Here is a 21,501-nt window from a genome sequence, read left to right as displayed (position 1 = left end):
CTGTCAACTGCTGGGGACCGCTAGGCTATCTGTCGACCCTATCAACTGCTGGGGACCGCTAGGCTATCTGTCGACCCTGTCAACTGCTGGGGACGATCCAGAAGCAAAATGTCAAAGTGAAATGTAAAAAGATGGGGGGGGGGGTGAATCGGAGAGGGCAGGATGGAGAGAATGCTCTCAGAGCTAAGAGGGGATCGTGTTTCGTGCCAGTGAATAGTGGGAGAAGGGACAGAAGGAGGAGAGGTATACTTCTGGATCAGGGACCACTCTGGGCCCAGCCCTCTGGGCTTTGTGATGTGTTATGGGACAGGCTTGTTTTTAGCCCTGAGGGAAGGATTTCCAGTCCCGTGGGAGACGTTCACTTACACACACATACACAGACTGTTTACAAACTGTACTTCACACACACACTCCATCTCTTTCCCAGATACTCACAAGTACTCACACACATTATTTAGACATTTGCCAGCAAAGAATAAACAGCCAAAGACACAGGCCTATACATAGGAAGTTCATTCGGAGCATGCCAGTATAAATCATTGGTCTTCAGTGACCCGTAGTAATGTGATCCTCTGCATGATCCTGTGACTCCAGTGCTACAGTGGAGCGTTGTTGATCCCAAATAGAGTCAACTAAAGGGCAAGCAGTAACAGTATGAGCTGAAACTAGTATTAGTCAGTTGCTTACTTTGGAGTTTCTGAGTGTCATACGATTTTCTCAGACTTTCCTGAAGCACTTGTTCGTTATCCTCTGCCAGCAGTGAAGGAGTGTTGATCTCCCAGGCTGGCAGGATGCAGCTCGCATGGGGAACTCTGGGACATGGAGTTTCCGGACATGGAGTTTCCGGGCCTGTCCCTCCGGGCGGCAAGCGTAGCGCGGCAGCATAACTCGCTGTAGCGACAGCTTTGATGACGCCACTTTGAACAGCACGGTGACCGGCCCTCGCCCTCACCGCCGCATGGCTACCACCACCTCCACTGGATGACATCCTGTCTCAGCGTAAGGGGATATGGCCTGTCTCTTACCCCTGTGGCCCCCTAACCCGCATCCTCTCCCACTTCCCTTCCACAGCTCCCATCATTTATGGATTACTTTATTTAAAAACAGGATCAGATGCTCTCTCTCTCTCTCTCTCTCTCTCTCTTGCTCTCTCTCGCTCTCTTGCTCTCTCTCTCTCTCTCTCTCTCGCTCTCCCTCTCTATCACTCTCTTTCTCTGCTGTCTTTAGGGGGAGTGGAAGTGCACTCAAAGGAGAGAGGGAAATTGTGCCCATCATCTCCACTCGAGCCCTCCCTAGGGACCCTGCAGAGTGGGCCAAAGATGGATAGGGCTATGATAGGGATGCGCTTGGATGGATGTGGGGGGGGGGGGAGGATAGAAGTGGAGAGGATGTCCATTTCCTCTCACAAGCTGCCTTTTATGTGACCGTGATAGATGTCTGAACATTCCTATTTAATATCCAACAGACAGCCTTGGACAGTAATAATCCCACTCTTAGTAGTATTCCAACACTCTAATGAATTTCCCTCAGCCAAGGACAGAAAGAGATAGAAAAGAGATGACTATAAAAGGATGTGATGCATGGTGTTTTACAGGTGAAAGGGAATCTAAGGAGGGGTATTTTTGATTGTGTGTGAGAGGGAGAGAGGAGAGATGGTAATCACGGAATGAAATGCGGGCTGTCAGTGAAGAAACCGAATACTGGCCACCACCATGCCTGCAGTCTGCAGTATACCTCCCTCCTCCATCCCTCCGTTCCTTAGCCGTGTCTCAGCTGTGGACTGTTCTGAGGTGCTGTGAAGGACCAGGGAGGGGGGCGGCCTGCCTTACTACCTGTCTCCCCGGGCCCTTTGTCTAATCGGATCAACACGTAATCTCTTCAGGGAGTGAAATCGGATATTCCCAGGTCTTCTCAATTATAAAATACCCTCTTTCCCTCTCCTCCTTTCCCTGTGGACCCTACTCTGCTTTCACATGCCCAGAGCAACAACAGAGAAGTTATCTCAAGACGTGACGTGAAGCTGGGTGTCGGAAAGGGGATGTTAGAATCAGCGTGGTTGGCATGAAGAGGTCTAAGTGGTGGAGGTGGTGAAACAAAAAATATTTTATTCTCCTGGCTGTCTTTAAATGCCCCTTGTCTGTTTGAATGGTGTTATTTGGTGTGACTCGTCTAACCAGCTCGTACCGCTTCGTAGTGACTCACCGTTCCTCGTCATTTCTGGTGTGAGGGAGGCTATGCTTGATCAAACCCAGACAAAGCGTGTGCTTGTATTGTGCATAGACGATCAATCACGGATACATATTCTGTCTAAACAAAGGGCCTGGACAGAATACAGTCTTAAGTACTGTATTGCAAACAGAACTCAAAGAATGGGTTACATGATAAACAAGGAATACACAGTAGTTCATTGGAAAACATTGGTTCCTCGGTTGGACACTAACTGGGGAGGAAAGACAGAGAGAGAGAGAGATGGGAGAAGAGAGAGAAAAACAGCAATAGAAGGAAGAAGATTGAAGGTTTCCGCCAGGGAGAATCATGTCATATACAGAGAGCCATAGTGAGACAAAGACAGTGGGAGAGAGTGATTAGAAAGCAACACAGCATGACTTAGTCTAAACAAAAATATTGAGAGAGAGAGAGAGAGAGAGAGAGAGAGAGAGAGAGAGAGAGAGAGAGAGAGAGAGATCAAACAGCGGGAGATGAAATGCAGAGAGGGAGGTGAGAAAGGGGAGGCTCCATCACCATATCCCCCGAGGCCCAGAGAAGACAGACAGTAATCCAGCCCTCGGCTGGCGGCCACGTCCCCCTCTGTCCCCAAGCTGCTCTGTCAGCGGACGGCCCTGCTTTTGAACCTGCGAGTGGGAGAGACACAGGCATTAACTCCACTACAGTGGGGCTTTGAGTCAGATCCTTGCACTGGGGCTTAGCCATCGCCCTTCGAAGTCTCTATTTCCCCCAGAGAGAGAAAGAGGGAGAGCGAGAGGGAGCCAGTATAGCTTTGATCAATATCCTTGGCGAGGGGACCACGGACTGGGGAGGTTAATGGCCATTTAACCCACTGTTCACTGTCCCACCTGCACTTTAGAGCCTTTGACAACCTGACATAGCACACTGTATTTCAGACCACCAGATTCTTTATCGGTGTGTGTGTGTGTGTGTGTGTGTGTGTGTGTGTGTGTGTGTGTGTGTGTGTGTGTGTGTGTGTGTGTGTGTGTGTGTGTGTGTGTGTGTGTGTGTGTGTGTGTGTGTGTGTGTGTGTGTGTGTCAGACTGGGAACAGTGCAACACCCACAGTGCTCAAACCTTACAACTAATGGAGGGGAAACAGACCAAGCCAGCAGAATGCTTTGTAGGACATGATGAAAGGATATTGTTTTTGGATGCACTATATAACGTCCTGGGTTGGCATCTCGTAGCCTGCAGTACAAGCCCTCTCTAAAGGTGTCCGTTCTGGCAAGACATAATGCTTTTCGAGCATGAGGTTTGCTTGAGTGGAAGGCTAGAGGCCAACCCCCCCATTCCTAAAGACTCAGGGTATCCGCAGTGAAAGCTCTCATGTTCTCTCAGCCACTTATAGGACCAAGATCCCCAACCCCCCTCTCTTTCCTCTCTTCTTCCCCCCTCCCCTTCTCCTCTTGGTTACCTCTTTGCCATCAATGCATCGGCTCCTTGTGGATACGCTCCGTCCTCGCTCTCTTTCCCCGTCTCCGTCGTTCCTCTGCTCTCTCGCTCCCTCCGCCTCTTACCTCCTTTCAGGGCAGCACAAAGAAGCCATTTGCATCGCTGCAGGTTGCTATGATACTCAGTCAGCACAACTTGAAATGTTTTGCTGCACTTTGAAGGTGGTATTAAAGGGGGAAACAGCTGCGGGTGTTAGCGAGAAAGAGGGAAAGAGAGAAATAGAGAGTGGTATGTGTGAGCACATTTGTGTCTATGGGCTGTGGCTGGTTTGATAATGCTGTTTCTATGGACCCAGCACAGTATGCACCAGTCACTATATTTGAGAAAGGGGGCGTGTGTGTGTGTGTGTGTGTGTGTGTGTGTGTGTGTGTGTGTGTGTGTGTGTGTGTGTGTGTGTGTGTGTGTGTGTGTGTGTGTGTGTGTGTGTGTGTGTGTGTGTGTGTGTGTGTGTGTGTGTGTGTGTGTGTGTGTGTGTGTGTGTGGTCTAATCAGCCGGTGTTTGTTGCTGTGGATTCCCTGCCCTCTGCTCATTAGACGACTTCTGGGCAAAGGCTGCTCTTTCCCCGTCTCTTTGCTGGAAGCCATTACAATGGCTTCTTTCTCAGCTGCTTCTGCATCCAGCAAAAACCCCTTAACCATGATTCATGTCTCCACTAGAAACCAGACATGTCCCAGTTCAAAGAGGCATAATCGTCCTGGTGATGGTACAATACAGTTCTTCAACACGCAAATTAAATTCTATACAATTCTGTTTTGATACTTTTATACTTGATGAAGAAGTTTTCTCTCAAAAACTGGTAAGAGAATTGGACAGTGTCGTCCCTATCCACAGCAACAACAATCAAGGCTCGTATCAGAATACATTTTTCCAGCACAGACTGACTTGTTATCAAAGTTCCTAAAAACATGAACAATATAACGACTGTATCTCATCACAATACGGTCTGATCAGGAAGTCAAGGCACACGTCTCTTTGTGGCAGCAGTCCCTTGCTCACAGTTATATCCAGGGACTTAACAGTCCCTCAAGGCTTAAATGAAGTCATAGCAGAGGCCATTAGGCCTGGATAGTGTGCGTTAGCGCTCCAGTGAGTCCGTGCCTGTATTCTACTACTATATTGTAAGTCCCTTGGAATGTTAATGGGCTTTGAGAAGGCTGGCCTCTTGGCTTCTCTGTATCCTCCATTCAGACAGAGGCCTTTCCCTTCTGCCATGCCTCTTGTTCTCTCTAATTAGTACAGTGGACATAAAGACAGCCATCCTTACTTCCTGTCGGAGGTGGCTAGTGCTAAATCAGGATAATGCTAACGCTAGGCGTTTTGTTTTGGGGTGTTTTATGCCCGTCCTTGGTATCGAGGGGCAGGTTTGCTTTGGCAGTGCCAGTCCTGAGTGGGCTGGGCCAGATTCTGCCTGTACCCCTCCCCCCTCTTGCCCCATCCGTCTTGTCCCTCCTCCCGCCCCTGGCTGGAATTCACTTGACCTTTTGTTCTATCTCACAGCCAACGGCGGGAGCCTCCACCTTCTCGCCTCTCGTAACGGTCCAATACCTCTTTTTTTGTTCTGTCCCGTCCAACATTTTCATTACCCATCTGCACAGCACACCCCCCCCCCTGTTCTCTGCACCATCACACCGTATCTCTCGCACCTATCACACTGGCTTTTGGCAAGAGGCACTGAGGAATTTTGTGAATGCCGAAACCGGCATCTCTCCTCCTCCTGCTGCGGATGATGGTTAAGGTGATTGGCTTTTATTTGTGTAAGTACATTTCCTCCTTCCTTGTTTTCTCCCTCCCCTTCTCTCTCTGAGGACTTTTTTGACTTTGTAAAAGTGCTGAGGAGGCTTCTCTGTTGCTCTGAGGTTCTGTGACTAGGCCTGCCGCGCCCGTCGCCAGTCAATCATGTTGATCTGTAGGATTGACTGATTGATCCCCCAAGGCCTAGTCCTGCTCACTTTATCAAGGCCGTAATTACTTTAAAAGTCAAACAAGCACCTTGGTTTCAACTTATCATCCTACTACATCAAGTCTACATCGTTATCCTCCCGTTTTATATTCTCTCTCTTTCTCTCTCTCTCATCCCTCTGCTCTTTGCCCTAGCTTCAGCCCAGTGTGAAAGTCATTAAATATTTTTGTTGCCCTCTCCTGCTCTCTCCTCTCCCCTCACACACTCCTTCCCTCTCTCCTCTCCCCTCACACACTCCCTCCCTCTCTCCTCTCCCCTCACACACTCCCTCCCTCTCTCCTCTCCCCTCACACACTTCCTCCCTCTCTCCTCTCCCCTCACACACTCCCTCTCTCCTCTCCCCTCACACACTCCCTCCCTCTCTCCTCTCCCCTCACACACTCCCTCCCTCTCTCCTCTCCCCTCACACACTTCCTCCCTCTCTCCTCTCCCCTCACACACTCCCTCTCTCCTCTCCCCTCACACACTCCCTCCCTCTCTCCTCTCCGCTCACACACTCCCTCCATCTCTCCTCTCCCCTCACACACTTCCTCCCTCTCTCCTCTCCCCTCACACACTCCCTCTCTCCTCTCCCCTCACATACTCCCTCCCTCTCTCCTCTCCTCACTGCAGGCCTGTTGTGGTATGATACATACTAAACATCACCTTTGGCATCACAGCACCTTGTGATCAATCAGGGCCCTGCATTGTTTGATACACTGCTGAGTGGTGGACCTGCTGTCCTTGTGATAGGGCTGGTGGGGAGTTAGTTTGTGTGTGTGTGTGTGTGTGTCTGCGTGTGTACGTGTGTGCGAGTCTGTGTGCGCGCATGGGAATGTGCACATGTGTGTGAATGCGTGCATATGTGTGTGTGAGTGTGTGTGTCTGAGCACAGCTCTCTCAGCAGTAATCTTGTGACTGTGTTACGACGTCTCTAGCAGGGTGTAACACTGTTTCCTAATGACTGACTTCCTGCTGCTGTGAGGACTGCTTCTTCTCTGAGATACGCTCCCTGGCTCTGTCTGGGACCCCACTGTTTGTATTTGAGATGTCACTCTGTTCTGTGTTACTCTGTTGCTCTGTTGAAAAGCAGGACGGGAGAAACAGGAAGTGTGAGCTCTGGCTGCAGAAGCTAAACGAATGAACGTCTAACAAACGTTTCAATGGTTATATGAAAAAGAAGACATTTGTAAAGCTTCCTTCCTGTGCACTCGTAATCTCAAGTGTACAAAGGCCATCCCTCGCACAGGCACATTCTCTCTCACTGAAGGGTAACAGCCTTTGACCCTTTAGGACAGGAGGCCTGTTGCATTGTCCTGTGAGGGGATGGCTCTGCTCAGGGCAGGGTGCCTAGCTGAATGGGTAGGGTTATGGACCGCGTGCAGCCATTGTGCAGGCCTCATTCCACCACAAACAAAGAGAACATAGCGCTGCTAAAATAGGCGCTACTACCGTTGTGTCCAGCCCAATTCACCGGCACAGAAAGCCTGTGCTGCTTCAACAGCCTGCCATGGCGTTATGTTGAGGCCATGTACAGTAACAATGTCTACATCACTCTACTCTACATGCCAGACATCAGGTACAGGCTGTTTGTGTATAGGCTTCTACTGCTCTGACTTGGTGGCATTTCAGCTGACAGTTCAGTTTAAAATCAAGTCTACATCTTTATCCTCCCCTGTTTTATATTCTCTCTCTCTCTCATTCTCTCTCTCATTCTCTCTCTCGCTCTCTCTCATTCTCTCTCTCTCATTCTCTAATTCTCTCTCTCTCTGCTCTCTCTCTCTCTCTCACCAGTCTCTCCTAACAAAAGCAATAGCAGAGTCAGATTCCTTGTTCCCATGCTCTAGAGGGATGTAGGCTTGTGTTGCCTATATCTCAGGGGAGGCAGGAAGGAACCCACAGCCACATCCCCGAACCAGGATCCCTCGGAGCCCAGGGAGTTTTACGAGCCTCCTAATGAAAGCATTAGGGGAATGGAGAGAGGGAATGGAGAGAGGAGAGAGGGGGAATTGAGAGAGGGAATGGAGAGAGGATAGAGGGGAAATTGAGAGAGGAGAGAGGGAGAGGAGAGGGGGAATGGAGAGAGGAGAGAGGAGAGACGGAATGGAGAGAGGAGAGGGGGAATGGAGAGAGGGGGAATGGAGAGATGGGGAATGGAGAGATGGGATGGAGAGAGGGGGAAAGGAGAGAGGGAATGGGAGAGAGGAGAGAGTGGGAATTGAGAGAGGGAATGGGAGAGAGGAGAGAGGGGGAATTGAGAGAGGGAATGGGAGAGAGGAGAGAGGGGGAATTGAGAGAGGGAATGGGAGAGAGGAGAGAGGGGGAATTGAGAGAGGGAATGGGAGAGAGGAGAGAGGGGGAATTGAGAGAGGGAATGGGAGAGAGGAGAGAGGGGGAATTGAGAGAGGGAATGGGAGAGAGGGGAGAGGGGGAATTGAGAGAGGGAATGGGAGAGAGGGGAGAGGGGGAATTGAGAGAGGGAATGGGAGAGAGGAGAGAGGGGGAATTGAGAGAGGGAATGGGAGAGAGGAGAGAGGGGGAATTGAGAGAGGGAATGGGAGAGAGGAGAGAGGGGGAATTGAGAGAGGGAATGGGAGAGAGGAGAGAGGGGGAATTGAGAGAGGGAATGGGAGAGAGTAGAGAGGGGGAATTGAGAGAGGGAATGGGAGAGAGGAGAGAGGGGGAATTGAGAGAGGGAATGGGAGAGAGGGGAGAGGGGGAATTGAGAGAGGGAATGGGAGAGAGGAGAGAGGGGGAATTGAGAGAGGGAATGGGAGAGAGGAGAGGGGGAATTGAGAGAGGGAATGGGAGAGAGGAGAGAGGGGGAATTGAGAGAGGGAATGGGAGAGAGGAGAGAGGGGGAATTGAGAGAGGGAATGGGAGAGAGGAGAGAGGGGGAATTGAGAGAGGGAATGGGAGAGAGGAGAGAGGGGGAATTGAGAGAGGGAATGGGAGAGAGGAGAGAGGGGGAATTGAGAGAGGGAATGGGAGAGAGGGGAGAGGGGGAATTGAGAGAGGGAATGGGCCACTCTGCCTCCAAAATGGATGAAGGTACAGAAAAGAAAGAGAGAGAGTGAAGAGTGAGATGTGTATATGGACAAGATTTAGTTTCAAGAGGAGAAAGAGAGAGAGTGTGTGTATGTGTGTGTGTGTGTGTGTGAGAGAGAGAGAGAAATCTCAAGAGCGGCATAGAAAGTGAGAGCAAGAAAGCGCTTTGCCCTTTTGTACCGGCGTCCATTGTCATTTGGGATGGGGGATGTAGTATGTGCAAAGGGACCTAGCTCCTCTGACAACTACAGTTCATGCGTGTGTGTGTGTGTGTGTGTGTGCTTATCACAATGCCCCTCCCTACCCCCTACCGCCTCTTAAACTGGGGGGGGTCACAGATTAAGGACACTCTCCCATCTGCCCACAGCTATTTATATCAACAGGTGTTTGCATCAGCAGAGAGTGTGTGTGTGCTGTGATGCTGTGATACTCCCTGATGGAATGGTTAAGTGTACAGTATGTTAATGCCCATTTGTTAAATAGCTACGTCCTCCAGAGTGTACAGGGGCTGCCAAGCGTTCACATTCTATTAGAATCATCTGGGTTGAATGAGGTAAAGGGAGCTTATATAAAGTGTTTAGTGTACTGACTGGGACTAACTGGATGTGTATCCGTGTGTCCGCAGGTTCCTCGTATTATGACAACGTGCGGCCGTTGGCCTATCCTGACTCAGACGCTGTGCTCATCTGCTTTGACATCAGTCGCCCAGAGACTCTGGACAGTGTCCTGAAGAAGGTCAGTATCTTCCTCACTGATCAGTCACGACCAGGGTATATAACCAACATGCCCTGCCTTCAGAGAACATGGTTTATTACTGTTGTTTGTGATTGCTTACACACTTGTTGCGGAATTTGTCTCATTGTGTCAAAACTCTAGACACAAGCCAAATAAGAGAGATAAACATCTCACTTCTGTGTCAAATGAAACTCTGCCATCAAAACCTAACAATCTTTTCTCAAAATGGCATTTTTGCAACAAAATGAGAAACTCCTGCACCATTTGAATTACTCTTTCAAAGCAGCAACACACTGATGTACTTTATACAAATCACTGCTGTCTTTAGTACTTTTTTCATTTTCTCATACAGGCTTCTGTGAAAGATTGTTCCAGCACAGTAAATCTACTCACACTTCAATGAACACAAAAATAGAAAGGCTTCAGAAAAAAAGATATACAGCTTATTTTTTTTTGCCATTGCAGGTTTTTACAACAAAAAACCCCCCAAAGAAAAGTAGAATTTGTAAGTCGCTCTGGATAAGAGCGTCTGCTAAATGACTTAAATGTAAATGTAAATGTAGAATTACAGTACAGTAACCAATACAAGATGTTACTGTAAACTCACGGAAACAAAAATAATTACAGTAAAATTACAGTGCAGTGGTAAACAAAAAGTATTGTAAGGGATTGTAAGGGATGGGGTGGATGGTTTATGGATCCCGCCTTCTGTTAGGGTCTGGCCACATTACCACATCACAAGCAATGTCATCCCTGGCTAGGCAATGGGGAAAATATCGCCTTGTATCCAACCCTGGACTGACCCCACCTCAATGTCTCCGCATGCCTCTTCCATTGCTTGCAGAAGAGGCAGTCGTGCATGTGGTTGGCGGTCATACACTTTCCAACGCCAAGCCGAAAGTAATTCCTCAATCGGATTGAGAAATGTAGAGTAAGGGGGCGAGTTTACAACTGTGAAGTTATTGTGGTTGGTGAACCAGTCCCTGACCAGAGCAGTCCGGTGGAAACTAACATTATCCCAGATGACAACAAACCTGGGCTGCTCTGGTCCGTCCTGTACAACTGCATTATGTAGTGCATCCAGAAATATGATTATGTGTGCAGTATTGTAGGGACCTAGGGAGGCATGGTGATGGAGAACTCCTTGCAGACTAATGGCGGCACACAAGGTGATATTTCCCCTGCGCTGCCCAGGGACATTCACAACGGCTCTCTGTCCTGTAACATTTCGGCCCCGATGCCTGGTTTTAGCCAGATTGATTCCAGCTTCATCAATGAAAATGAACTCATGAGGCTGTGCAGCTGCATCAAAGTCCGGGACACTGTAACAGAAAATGCATACATTGTACCGTGAATATGGTGTAACTCAAAACACAGAACTACAATGTCTATGGGGGTGGGGGGTGGGTTGGGTCAGACACATTCAGTGAAAACTACAAGCTACAGGCAAGGCAGGTGCCCCCACAGACAACCCCCCTCCCCCAGACAGGGCACCTGCCTAGGTCACATACTGCTTTGTCTGAATGTATCTATGCAGTTCCAATAGGACACAATCTACTGCCATTACTGTATTAGAGTACAGTACAGTGACAATTACTTGCACGTCGTCATAGCGAAGGTCTTTGACTCTAACGCTGTTCCTCTCAAATGGAACCCTGGACAGCTGCTTCATCGTAGGTTGGTGTTGAAGCAAGACGCGGCGGAGTGTCGACATACTGACACGGTTGATATTATGGAATGTTGTGGGATCTGCGATGATTTGCTCTCCTAGTTGATGTAGGTGGATGGTGTTGTTTGCCAACACTAGGTTGACAATGGCCAGTTCCTGTTCATGGTGAACAGACGTTTCCTTCCACCCTCAGGAGGTCGTCTGGCAGTTCTGTAGAAAATGTTAGAATATGATGTCATTGGTTAGGTTCTTCTTTACATACTGTACACAGTAACATCAAAACTGTATTACATGTACTTCATAGTACTATACCTATTTTTTTTGTTCACTGAGGAGCATAGACCTAATATTGTAGGACTACATTGTATTGTACTGTGATGCAGAATGATGTGCAGCAATTCCATAGGTACAGTCTAGTGTAGAAAGTTGAAGACATACCTGTTCTCCGATCTAAATGTCCGTATTATGGATTCTACCGTGTAGCGACTAAGGTTGGGCTGGACTCTCTGCCCAGCCTCCCTCATCGTCAGGTCATGATTTATGACATGGTCCACCAAAGTGGCCCTAATGTCGTCGGAAATATGTCTCCGTCTATTGCCTGGTCCCCTTCTTTGTTCTTGTCCTCGTCCTCCTCCCACTCCTCTCTCTCTTCCTCTTCCTCTCGCTCTCACTGCCTCCATGTTTGCAAAGTTCTCACAAAAGAGGCGATCTTACCTGAGGTCTATTTGTACTGCTGAGGCTAAGACTAATTGGTGTTCAATTACTGTAGAAGTGTTTTCATGTGTGTGTGTGGGTGTTACCAACTTCAGGTATGTTTTGCATTTTGAATAAAAGTGTTTTCCCGATGATTGCAAGAGATTTCATTCTTGAACGAAGTGTCTAATGTAAGAAACAGTGTGCAATGTTTTGCAAGTGTGTTGCAGAATTGCAAACAAAGTGCAAAGTGTGTTTCAGAATTGCAAATGAAGTGCAAAGCAGATAATGTGTTTGTACTTTTGGTGCCTTTGTTTAAGGCATGATTACAAAAGTTAAGGTTTTGACGCTTTTGTCTAAGCATTCACTTTCAGTGTGTAAGCAATCGGCAAAAACTGTCACATTCTCATCCAAAGTGTTCTGACTTCTCTTCTCATATAGAGTTCCCATGCTATCTATAGCCAATATACATTCTGACCCATCAACAATAGAAGAAATCACGATGGGGGGTAAGAGCCACCCCCCTTTATCTCCATGAAACAAGCAGGGCTACTTGACCCCTGACCCCTATAGGAATGGGAGGTCAGACTGGAGAATGAGAGGAGGCCTTGGAGCCCGGCTGGGGTGGAATTTGGAGTGGAGCTCCAGCAATGGCAGATTAGCTATGCAACAACCAATGAAAGAACAGGTGTTTAAGGGGACTGAGTATTTATGTGAATCTGGGCATTTATGGGACTTTCATACTAGATGAGAAGCCAGGACAGATGCTAGTAGTTAACGTTTTTATGGTGGCTTTTGGGTGTGATATTTTGATACTGGGCTTGGGAAGGGAACCAGCGTGTGTGGTAAGGTGGTGACGTGATCATGGGAATGTTTTCCAGCTATTCTCATGAGAGAATTTGTGTGTGTCAGTAAATTTGTTATATGACTTGTTTTATATGTGTAATGTGTGTGTGTGTTTGTGTCATGAAAACCAGTCTCGCTGTCCCTCGGCAGTCTCTCAGTAGTCCTCCATCTTGAGGCCATGTGTGGCGCATCTCTTTGAAGGTCTCCTCCTGTGAGCTCAGGACATGTAAAAGACATTCCCACGGCGGCTCTGTTGACGTGTTTAGTGGTCTGAGGGGAGCTGGTAAAACACGCCCCCAGCCACAGGCTCTGTAGCGCTAACCCACACCACACCTTGGTTCTACCCACCCGTCTCAGTCTCAGGGCTCAGTGCACCCGTCTGTCGACATGGCTTTTGGTTTTCCCATGAATCCCCTGGTAGGGGGTTTGCCATGACCCCCAGACCCCGAGCTGTCGCCCCCGGTCATTTAAAAAACCCGCGGTCGAATGGAAACCGGTTGCCCAATCACCGTCCCAAATTGGACTCTTGACCTCTGTGACCTTGCCTGTCACCAATGTCATCAGATGGCAGGAGCGGGGGGGGGGGGGGGGGTTGAGAATGGGGGTGCAAAGTTATTGGATGGTATAGAAGAGATGGGGGTGGAGCATGGGGGGGTCAAAGGTTGTTTAACTCTTGACGGACGGCTGCACACCCCTGCATTCTGCATGTGGCTCCTGGATGAATTCAGACGTGCTGAATGTTTTTGGGGGGAGTTATTTGGTATTTGTGAGGCAGAATGTTTTATTTTCCAGCTGAAGTCTGAACGATGACATTTCATCTCACAGGGTGTTGTTTCAACTGGACTGCACAGGGTTCTCTCTTCTGTACTCTACCTAAAATAGCTCTATTGACTCAAGCCAGAGAGTGGAAAGAAATGAAATGAATCTCATACCGTTGCATTATATCCCACAGAAATCTCTCTCCTCCATTTCTAGTGGATTAGGAAGTCTTATCCAAACCACTCAATTGGCAAAGAGAATTTAGGGCACTGATTTAATGGGGAGCTCATTGAAACAGTTTCCCAGTTATTGTGAAATGATAGATTCCTCTGAGATCTAATCATAGATCTGCATATTCATCTAACCGCGTGAAGCTATATTGGGAGACCCACAGAAATATACAGGGAACAGAACAGAAGTCTCACAGGGAGACCACGGAAGCAAAGTCATTCATTTACATTCGTTTAGACTAATGAGATAACCTAATGTCTATTACAGAGAGATTTAGGTGAGACAAAGGAACGGTTCATCCTCTTTGGTTAACAGGGGCCAGGGTCAACGCTCCTCCTCTATGAGCTAACTGGCCAGCGTAGAGTCCTGGGGGTCGCAGGTCAGGGTAGTTTGGGCCAGAGAATGTAAAGGTCCTCTGTGCGGAGTCATTCCACTGTTTTCATAGCAATGTCTTGCTGGTGAGGTGACCTGACTGATGAGCGCTGCTGGCTATTTACTGATGCACTGTCTGTCTGTCTGTCTGTCCCAGATCTGGATCAAATACTGACCTCGGTCCAATTGAGGTGTGCTTGAGTTGGCTTGAAATTTGCACTTTTGGAACTATTCCATTGGTTCCATAATTGTAACGGGGGAAAAATGAAATCAATTCGAGTTTTAGTATTTGACATGTACAGTGTTTCTACTAGGTTTGAACTGTCCGTCTACCTCTCTCTTTCTGTTTCTTCGTTAACCTCTGCCTGCCTGTATGTCTGCCTGTCTGCCTCTCTCTTTATGCGTTCCTTGTTAACATGCTCCTGCCTGTGTGTCCATCCCACAGTGGCAGGGGGAGACCCAGGAGTTCTGTCCCAATGCCAAGGTGGTTCTGGTGGGTTGTAAGCTGGACATGAGGACAGACGTGGGCACCCTGAGAGAGCTGTCCAAGCAACGCCTCATCCCCATCACACACGAACAGGTGAGCACAAGGAAGAGCAGTGGGGAAAGGATGGAGGGAGGAAGAAATGAAAGAGTGAGAGAAAAGCCATAGCAGGAAGGAGACGGGTCTTTAAAAAAAGAGAAAGAGGAAACCAATCGAGTTATAATGAGACACTCGCGGGAGAAGAGAGAGACAGAGCCGACCCATTGTCAAACTAGCTTTTAACCCTTAACCCAGCATCGATGTAGCCACCCACAGTTGCTATATCAACACGCACATATATATTATGTACATATTACCCAATACATAGAAACACACTGAAGCAGACATTTTGCAGAGGTTGGCGTTCTGACTCTAATAGGCTGACAGCGATGTGGAGGTTGGTTATTGTAAAGGGGGTTTAGGGGGTGGCAGGGTGGGGGGTAGGTATGTATAGGATTTATGTCTCAGGAGTCGAGACACATTTTACCCTGAGATTAAATATTCATGCAGATTTAGGGATTTTGAAAAGGCGGAATAAATAGAAAAACAGACTTTGATAAACAAGGCCTTTTATCGCACGCTACCACATCCTCTTAGCCCGGGGCATGGTAATGATGGAGGGAACGAGGGAGGGGGTGATAAACAGGTCAGTAAATCTTTGAAATAATCCGCTTTTTGCGTGTTTTGATGCTCTCCCATGTCTGACATACACAGAGTGGGGGGGCTGTGGGGCTGTTTCACCCCCCCCCATACACACACAAAGCTCAGGGAACCGAGGCCCTTTTCCACGGCTGGCTGTGAGCTTGCTGTGAGCTGGCTGTGGGCCGGCTGTGTGCCGGCTGTGAGCCGGCTGTGAGCTGGCTGTGAGCTGGCTGTGGGCCGGCTGTGTGCCGGCTGTGAGCCGGCTGTGGGCCGGTTGTGTGCCGGCTGTGGGCTGGCCACTGGGGAAAAAACAGAAAGAGTCCCCCCCCCCAAAAAAAGCAACGGGAAAAAAACAAAGCATGTAAATACAATAGACAAACAAAAGATAGAGTGGGATACCATTAAGCTCATGGACAATGTTTCAAAGGTTCATGTTAGGGCTGTTGTGTTTTTGTTCTACGTCATACTCTATTTCTGTCTGAGGGAGCTACTGTACTGTACTGTTCTGACCTGTCTATAATTGCCAGGGAATCTGTGTCACATACAGTACAAGCGCCAGGCAGGCTCCCAACAACCAACTTTTGCTGATCTAATCCAATATCCCCTAGTTTGTTATCCTGTTGTTGATCTCAAATGGAATTCCGGTAGCAGAGTTGAGGAGTCACAGGCGAGGTGACCAGAGGGTGAACCCTACACATTACACACTCATCTGGCCACGGTCTGATAAAGCTTTTCTACTTGTCAGGCCCATCTCTCCCTGTCCCTTCGTTTCTCTCAACCTTCCTCACCCCCTCTCTCGCTCTCTCTCTCTCCCTTCCTTAATCTCTCTCCCTCCCTTAATCTCTCTCGCCTATCGCTCAGTCTCCCTCCCTCTCAATCTCTCACTTTCTCTCTCTCTCTCTCCCTTCCTTAATCTCCCTCCCTCTCAATCTCTCTCTTTCTCTCTTTCCTCCCTCGCTACCTCCCTCCCTCCCACCCTTCCTTAATCTCCCTCCCTCTCATTCTCTCTCTTTCTCTCCCCTCCCTCCCACCCTTCCTTAATCTCCCTCCCTCTCATTCTCTCTCTTTCTCTCCCTCCCTCCCTCCCTCCCTCCCTCCCTCCCTCCCTCCCTCCCTCCCTCCCTCCCTCTCTAAATTGGCGTTTCCACCTAATAGAGACGTTTCCTGTGACTGGGTGACTGTGTGACTGTGTAAGGAAGGAGCCTTGATAAGATCACACCAGGCCTGTGGTTCTGAAAGGCCCCATCTGTGTGTCAGTGCATGTGATCCCCAGAGAGGGCCATTGGAGGTGTAAAGACAAACCAATGTAAAACAGGGAAACCGGAATAGGCATAATCCAATGCAGAATAAGGAAAGATAGCCAGAGAGGAGAGGGCAAATACAGTACCATAGAATTCTAAATTGAAACTTAATCTGTTCGATGTATCCTTTCAGTCAGTGAGCTTTGGTAACGCTGGACCTGGGGGGAAGCAGGCAGCAGACAGTGCCAGGCAGGCTTTGGGCAGAGAGTTAGTTTCTCCTCTCCAGTCTCCCATACATATACATGTACCAGACAATGGGAGGAAAACTCTAGCTCTCTGGCTCTCTGTGGTGGGCTTTCTGCTCAGTTTAAACAGCAACAACAGAACATGGAAGGAGAGAGACAGTGAGATAGAGAGAGTGTCATGGATTAGTCATTAGATGTGGCAGGTTCAACTGTCTGCACTGTGGACATGATGTTGAGACCAGCAGCATCTCTGTGTCTCCTGCTTGTCTATCACTACAGTAACGTGAGATCATTGGTGCTAGGTTATGGCGAATTAACTGTCATGATACCTCAAGAAGAACAGTAGATACTATTCACAACAGCAGGATGTTGTTGACGATGATGTTCTTGATGTTGTTGTTGATGAGGGTGTTCTTGATGTTGTTGACAATGATGTTCTTGATGTGGGTTGTTGATGAGGGTGTTCTTGATGTTGTTGATGATGATGTTCTTGTTGTTGTTGATGATGATCTTGATGTTGTTGATGTTGTTGATGATGATGTTTTTCATGTTGATGATGATGTTCTTGATGTTGTTGTTGATGAGGATGTTCTTGATGTTGTTGATGATGATGTTCTTGATGTTGTTGTTGATGATGATGTTCTTGATGATTATTTTGATGTTTTTGATGTTGTTGTTGATGATGGTGTTCTTGATGTTGTTGTTGATGATGATGTTCTTGATGTTGTTGATGTTCTTGATGTTGTTGATGTTGATGATGATGTTCTTGATGTTGTTGTTGATGAGGATGTTCTTGATGTTGTTGATGATGATCTTGATGTTGTTGTTGATGATGATGTTCTTGATGATTATTTTGATGTTTTTGATGTTGTTGTTGATGATGGTGTTCTTGATGTTGTTGATGTTGATGATGATGTTCGTGATGTTGTTGATGATGATGTTCTTGATGTTGTTGTTGATGATGATGTTCTTGATGTTGTTGATGATGATGATGATGTTCTTGATGATGATGATGATGTTCTTGATGTTGTTGTTGATGATGATGTTGTTGATGATGATGTTCTTGATGTTGTTGATGATGATGATGTTCTTGATGTTGTTGATAATGATGATCTTGATGTTGTTGTTAATTATGATGTTCTTGATGTTGATAATGATGATCTTGATGTTGTTGTTGATGATGATGTTCTTGATAATGTTCTTGATGTTGTTGATGATGATCTTGATGTTCATGATGTTGTTGATGATGATGATGTTCTTGATGTTGTTGATGATGATGTTCTTGATGTTGTTGTTGATGATAATTTTCTTGATGTTGTTGTTGATGATGATCTTGATGTTCATGATGTTGTTGATGAAGATGTTCTTGATGTTGATGATGATGTTGTTCATGATGATATTGTTGATGTTGTTGTTGATGATGATCTTGATGTTCTTGATGTTGTTTATGATGCTGTTCTTGATGTTGTTGATGATGATGATGTTCTTGATGTTGTTGATGATGATGATCTTGATGTTGTTGATGATGATGTTCTTGATGATGTTCATGTTTTTGATGTTGATGATGATCTTGATGTTCTTGATGATGTTGATGTTCTTGATGTTGTTGTTGATGATGATGTTGTTGATGTTTTTGATGTTGATGATGATCTTGATGTTCTTGATGTTGTTGATTATGTTGTTGTTGATGATGTTCTTGATGTTCTTGATGTTGATGATGATGTTGATGTTCTTGATGTTGTTGTTGATGATGATATTTTTGATGTTGTTGTTGTTGATGATGTTCTTGATGTTGTTGATGATGATGATGGTCTCTAACCCCCCTCCCCTTCTCCCTCCCCTCAGGGTAGTGGGTTGGCCCGTCAGATAGGTGCGGTAGCCTACGTGGAGTGCACCTCCAAGGTGTCGGAGAACAGTGTACGGGACGTGTTCCACATCACCACGCTGGCGTCTGTGCGGCGGCCACACAAGCCTCAGCTGAAACGCAGCAGCTCCCGCCGGGGCCTCAAAAGGGTGTCCCAGCTGCCCCTGCCCCCCCTGCCCGGTCGGACTGATACCCTGGATCCTGCCCCTGCCATGCAGAAGGACCGGGCCAAGAGCTGTGTGCTCATGTAGAGACCCACCAAGACAAATCTATATATATATACAGTACAGTATGATACACAGAAATATATGACAGACAGAGGAACTCTATTTATTGGTTTTGATTTGTTCAATTTTATTTAATTTTTTAAAAAGAAATCCTCTATTATTCTCGTTTTGCACTGCTGAGGAACAAGGACAAAAAAATAAAAAATATGCTTTTGTGTGTGTTTGCGAATCTTTTTGGAGCTGTTTACATGTATTTTTTTTTGGACTGATGGACGGTGAAGTGGACTGGTTCTACTGAGACGAAGTCTCAGGGTGGAGAGAGGAGAGGAGGGGAATAGGAAGTGCTGCATGGTCCTGGGGTAGGGTTTGTGGAGTGCACTGACTGGAGGATCAATCCTTAACACAAGGACGGCACAACAGCCATCTTTACTGGATGGCTGGAAGAGAAGACTTTCCTTCTGTGGAGAAGGTAGTGGAGGAGTTGGATCAGGAAGATGGAACAAGAAACTTCTCAGTGGACAATGGACATGGTTGCTGTTGCTATGCTATATTGTGATGATACTTCCTGTTGCCATGTATGAATAGAAACGTGTGTAAAAAAAAAAAAATGCTGAAAAGGGACTCTTATTGAGTGGGTAAATGATGGGAGTAGGTCAGACAGAACTACAGAAGTCAGTTGGATATTGCTTTTGTAACCAGAGTTAACATGAAGAATGTGTGGAGTTTTCCTCAGATTATTCGAACCACAAGTGCTTTCTAGAAAAAAGTCACTTTACATATCTGTTTTTGTAATAATTTAACACTATTCTATGCGTCAACTCAGATCATGTCAACTTGATTCACTGAAACTATTGCTGTTGTCGTTATGTGAAGATGTTACTTTGTGGGAAATTTAGCTGTAAAATGTTAGGGCTATTTTACTGTATTTTCACATACTCTAAAAGTCTAAAATAAAGCAACAGCTTGACTGTAGGGAAAAGAGACTTCCTCTCTGACCCATGTCTCTTCATTGTGTTTGAGAATACATCAGTGCTGTCAGTCACTAACATTACATGCGGTGCTGCTTGAAAGTATGTGAACCCCTTGTGCATTTACAGCTTTTTTTAGTTTTTACCATGAAATCTTCATTTAATCAGAACCAGTCTTTTTGATCTGACATACAGTTGAAGTCTGAAGTTTACATACACTTAGGTTGGCATCAATAAAACTTTTTTTCAACCACTCCACAAATTTCTTGTTAACAAACTAGTTTTGACAAGTTGGTTAGGACATCTACTTTGTGCATGACACAAGTCATTTTTCCAAGAATTGTTTACAGACAGATTATTTCACTTATAATTCACTGTATCACAATTCCAATGGGTCAGAAGTTTACGTACACTAAGTTGACTGTGCCTTTAAACAGCTTGGAAAATTCCAGAAAATTATGTCATGGCTTTAGAAGCTAATTTACAAGCTAATTGACATCATTTGAGTCAATTGGAGGTGTACCTGTGGATGTATTTCAAGAACTACCTTTAAACTCAGTGCCTCTTTGCTTGACATCATGGGGAAATCAAAAGAAATCAGCCAGACCTCAGAAAAAAATTGTAGACCTCCACAAGTCTGGTTCACCCTTGGGAGCAATTTCCAAACGCCTGAAGGTACCACGTTCATCTGTACAAACAATAGTACGCAAGTATAAACACCATGGGACCACGCAGCCGTCATACCGCTCAGGAAGGAGACACGTTCTGTCTCCTAGAGATGAACGTACTTTGGTGCGAAAGGTGCAGATAAATCCCAGAACAACAGCAAAGGACCTTGTGAAGATGCTGGAGGAAACAGGTACAAAAGTATCTATATCCACAGTAAAACGAGTCCTATATCGACATGACCTGAAAGGCCGCTCGGCAAAGAAGAAGCCACTGCTCCAAAACCGCCATAAAAAAGCCAAACTACGGTTTGCAACTGCACATGGGGACAAAGATCGTACTTTTTGGAGAAATGTCCTCTGGTCTGATGAAACAAAAATAGAACTGTTTGGCCATAATGACCATTGTTATGTTTCGAGGAAAAAGGGGGAGGCTTGCAAGCCGAAGAACACCATCCCAACCATGAAGCACGGGGGTGGCAGCATCATCATGTGGGAGTGCTTTGCTGCAGGAGGGACTAGTGCACTTCACAAAATAGATGGCATCATGAGAACAGAAAATTATTATTTGGATATATTGAAGCAACATCTCAAGACATCAGTCAGGAAGTTAAAGCTTGGTCGCAAATGGGTCTTCCAAATGCACAATGACCCCAAGCATACTTCCAAAGGTGTGGCAAAAATGCTTAAGGACAACAAAGTCAAGGTATTGGAGTGGCCATCACAAAGCCCTGACCTCAATCCTATAGAGAATTTGTGGGCAGAACTGAAAAAGCGTGTGCGAGCAAGGAGGCCTACAATCCTGACTCAGTTACACCAGCTCTGTCAGGAGGAATGGGCCAAAATTCACCCAACTTATTGTGGGAAGCTTGTGGAAGGCTGCCCAAAACATTTGACCCAAGTTAAACAATTTAAAGGCAATGCTACCAAATACTAATTGTGTGTATGTAAACTTCTGACCCACTGGGAATGTGACGAAAGAAATAAAATCTGAAATAAATAATTCTCTACTATTATTCTGACATTTCCCATTCTTAAAATAAAGTGGTGATCCTAACTGACCTAAAACAAGGAATTTTTACTAGGGTTAAATGTCAGGAATTGTGGAAAACCTGAGTTTAAATGTATTTGGCTAAGGTGTATGTAAACTTCC

The 21,501-nt window shown here is 46.5% G+C and overlaps 1 protein-coding gene across 1 annotated transcript in view; it reads left to right on the top strand.

Annotated features, from left to right (window-relative positions):
• The window catches only part of LOC106607263 (rho-related GTP-binding protein RhoN), a 28,249-nt gene extending 9,314 nt beyond the window's left edge, over positions 1-18,935 (top strand). Inside the window, exons 3-5 of the mRNA XM_014204057.3 lie at positions 9,294-9,403; positions 14,419-14,553; positions 18,470-18,935. Of these exons, the coding sequence (XP_014059532.1) occupies positions 9,294-9,403; positions 14,419-14,553; positions 18,470-18,739 (515 nt within the window). The 3' untranslated portion in view covers positions 18,740-18,935. The remainder of the gene's footprint in view (positions 1-9,293; positions 9,404-14,418; positions 14,554-18,469) is intronic.
• The last annotated feature ends 2,566 nt before the right edge of the window (positions 18,936-21,501 follow it).

The sequence above is a fragment of the Salmo salar genome, chromosome 06 (assembly GCF_965601325.2).
Source record: "Salmo salar chromosome 06, fSalSal1, whole genome shotgun sequence".
Taxonomy (NCBI): Eukaryota; Metazoa; Chordata; class Actinopteri; order Salmoniformes; family Salmonidae; genus Salmo; species Salmo salar.
This window is presented reverse-complemented; position numbering and strand designations above follow the sequence as displayed.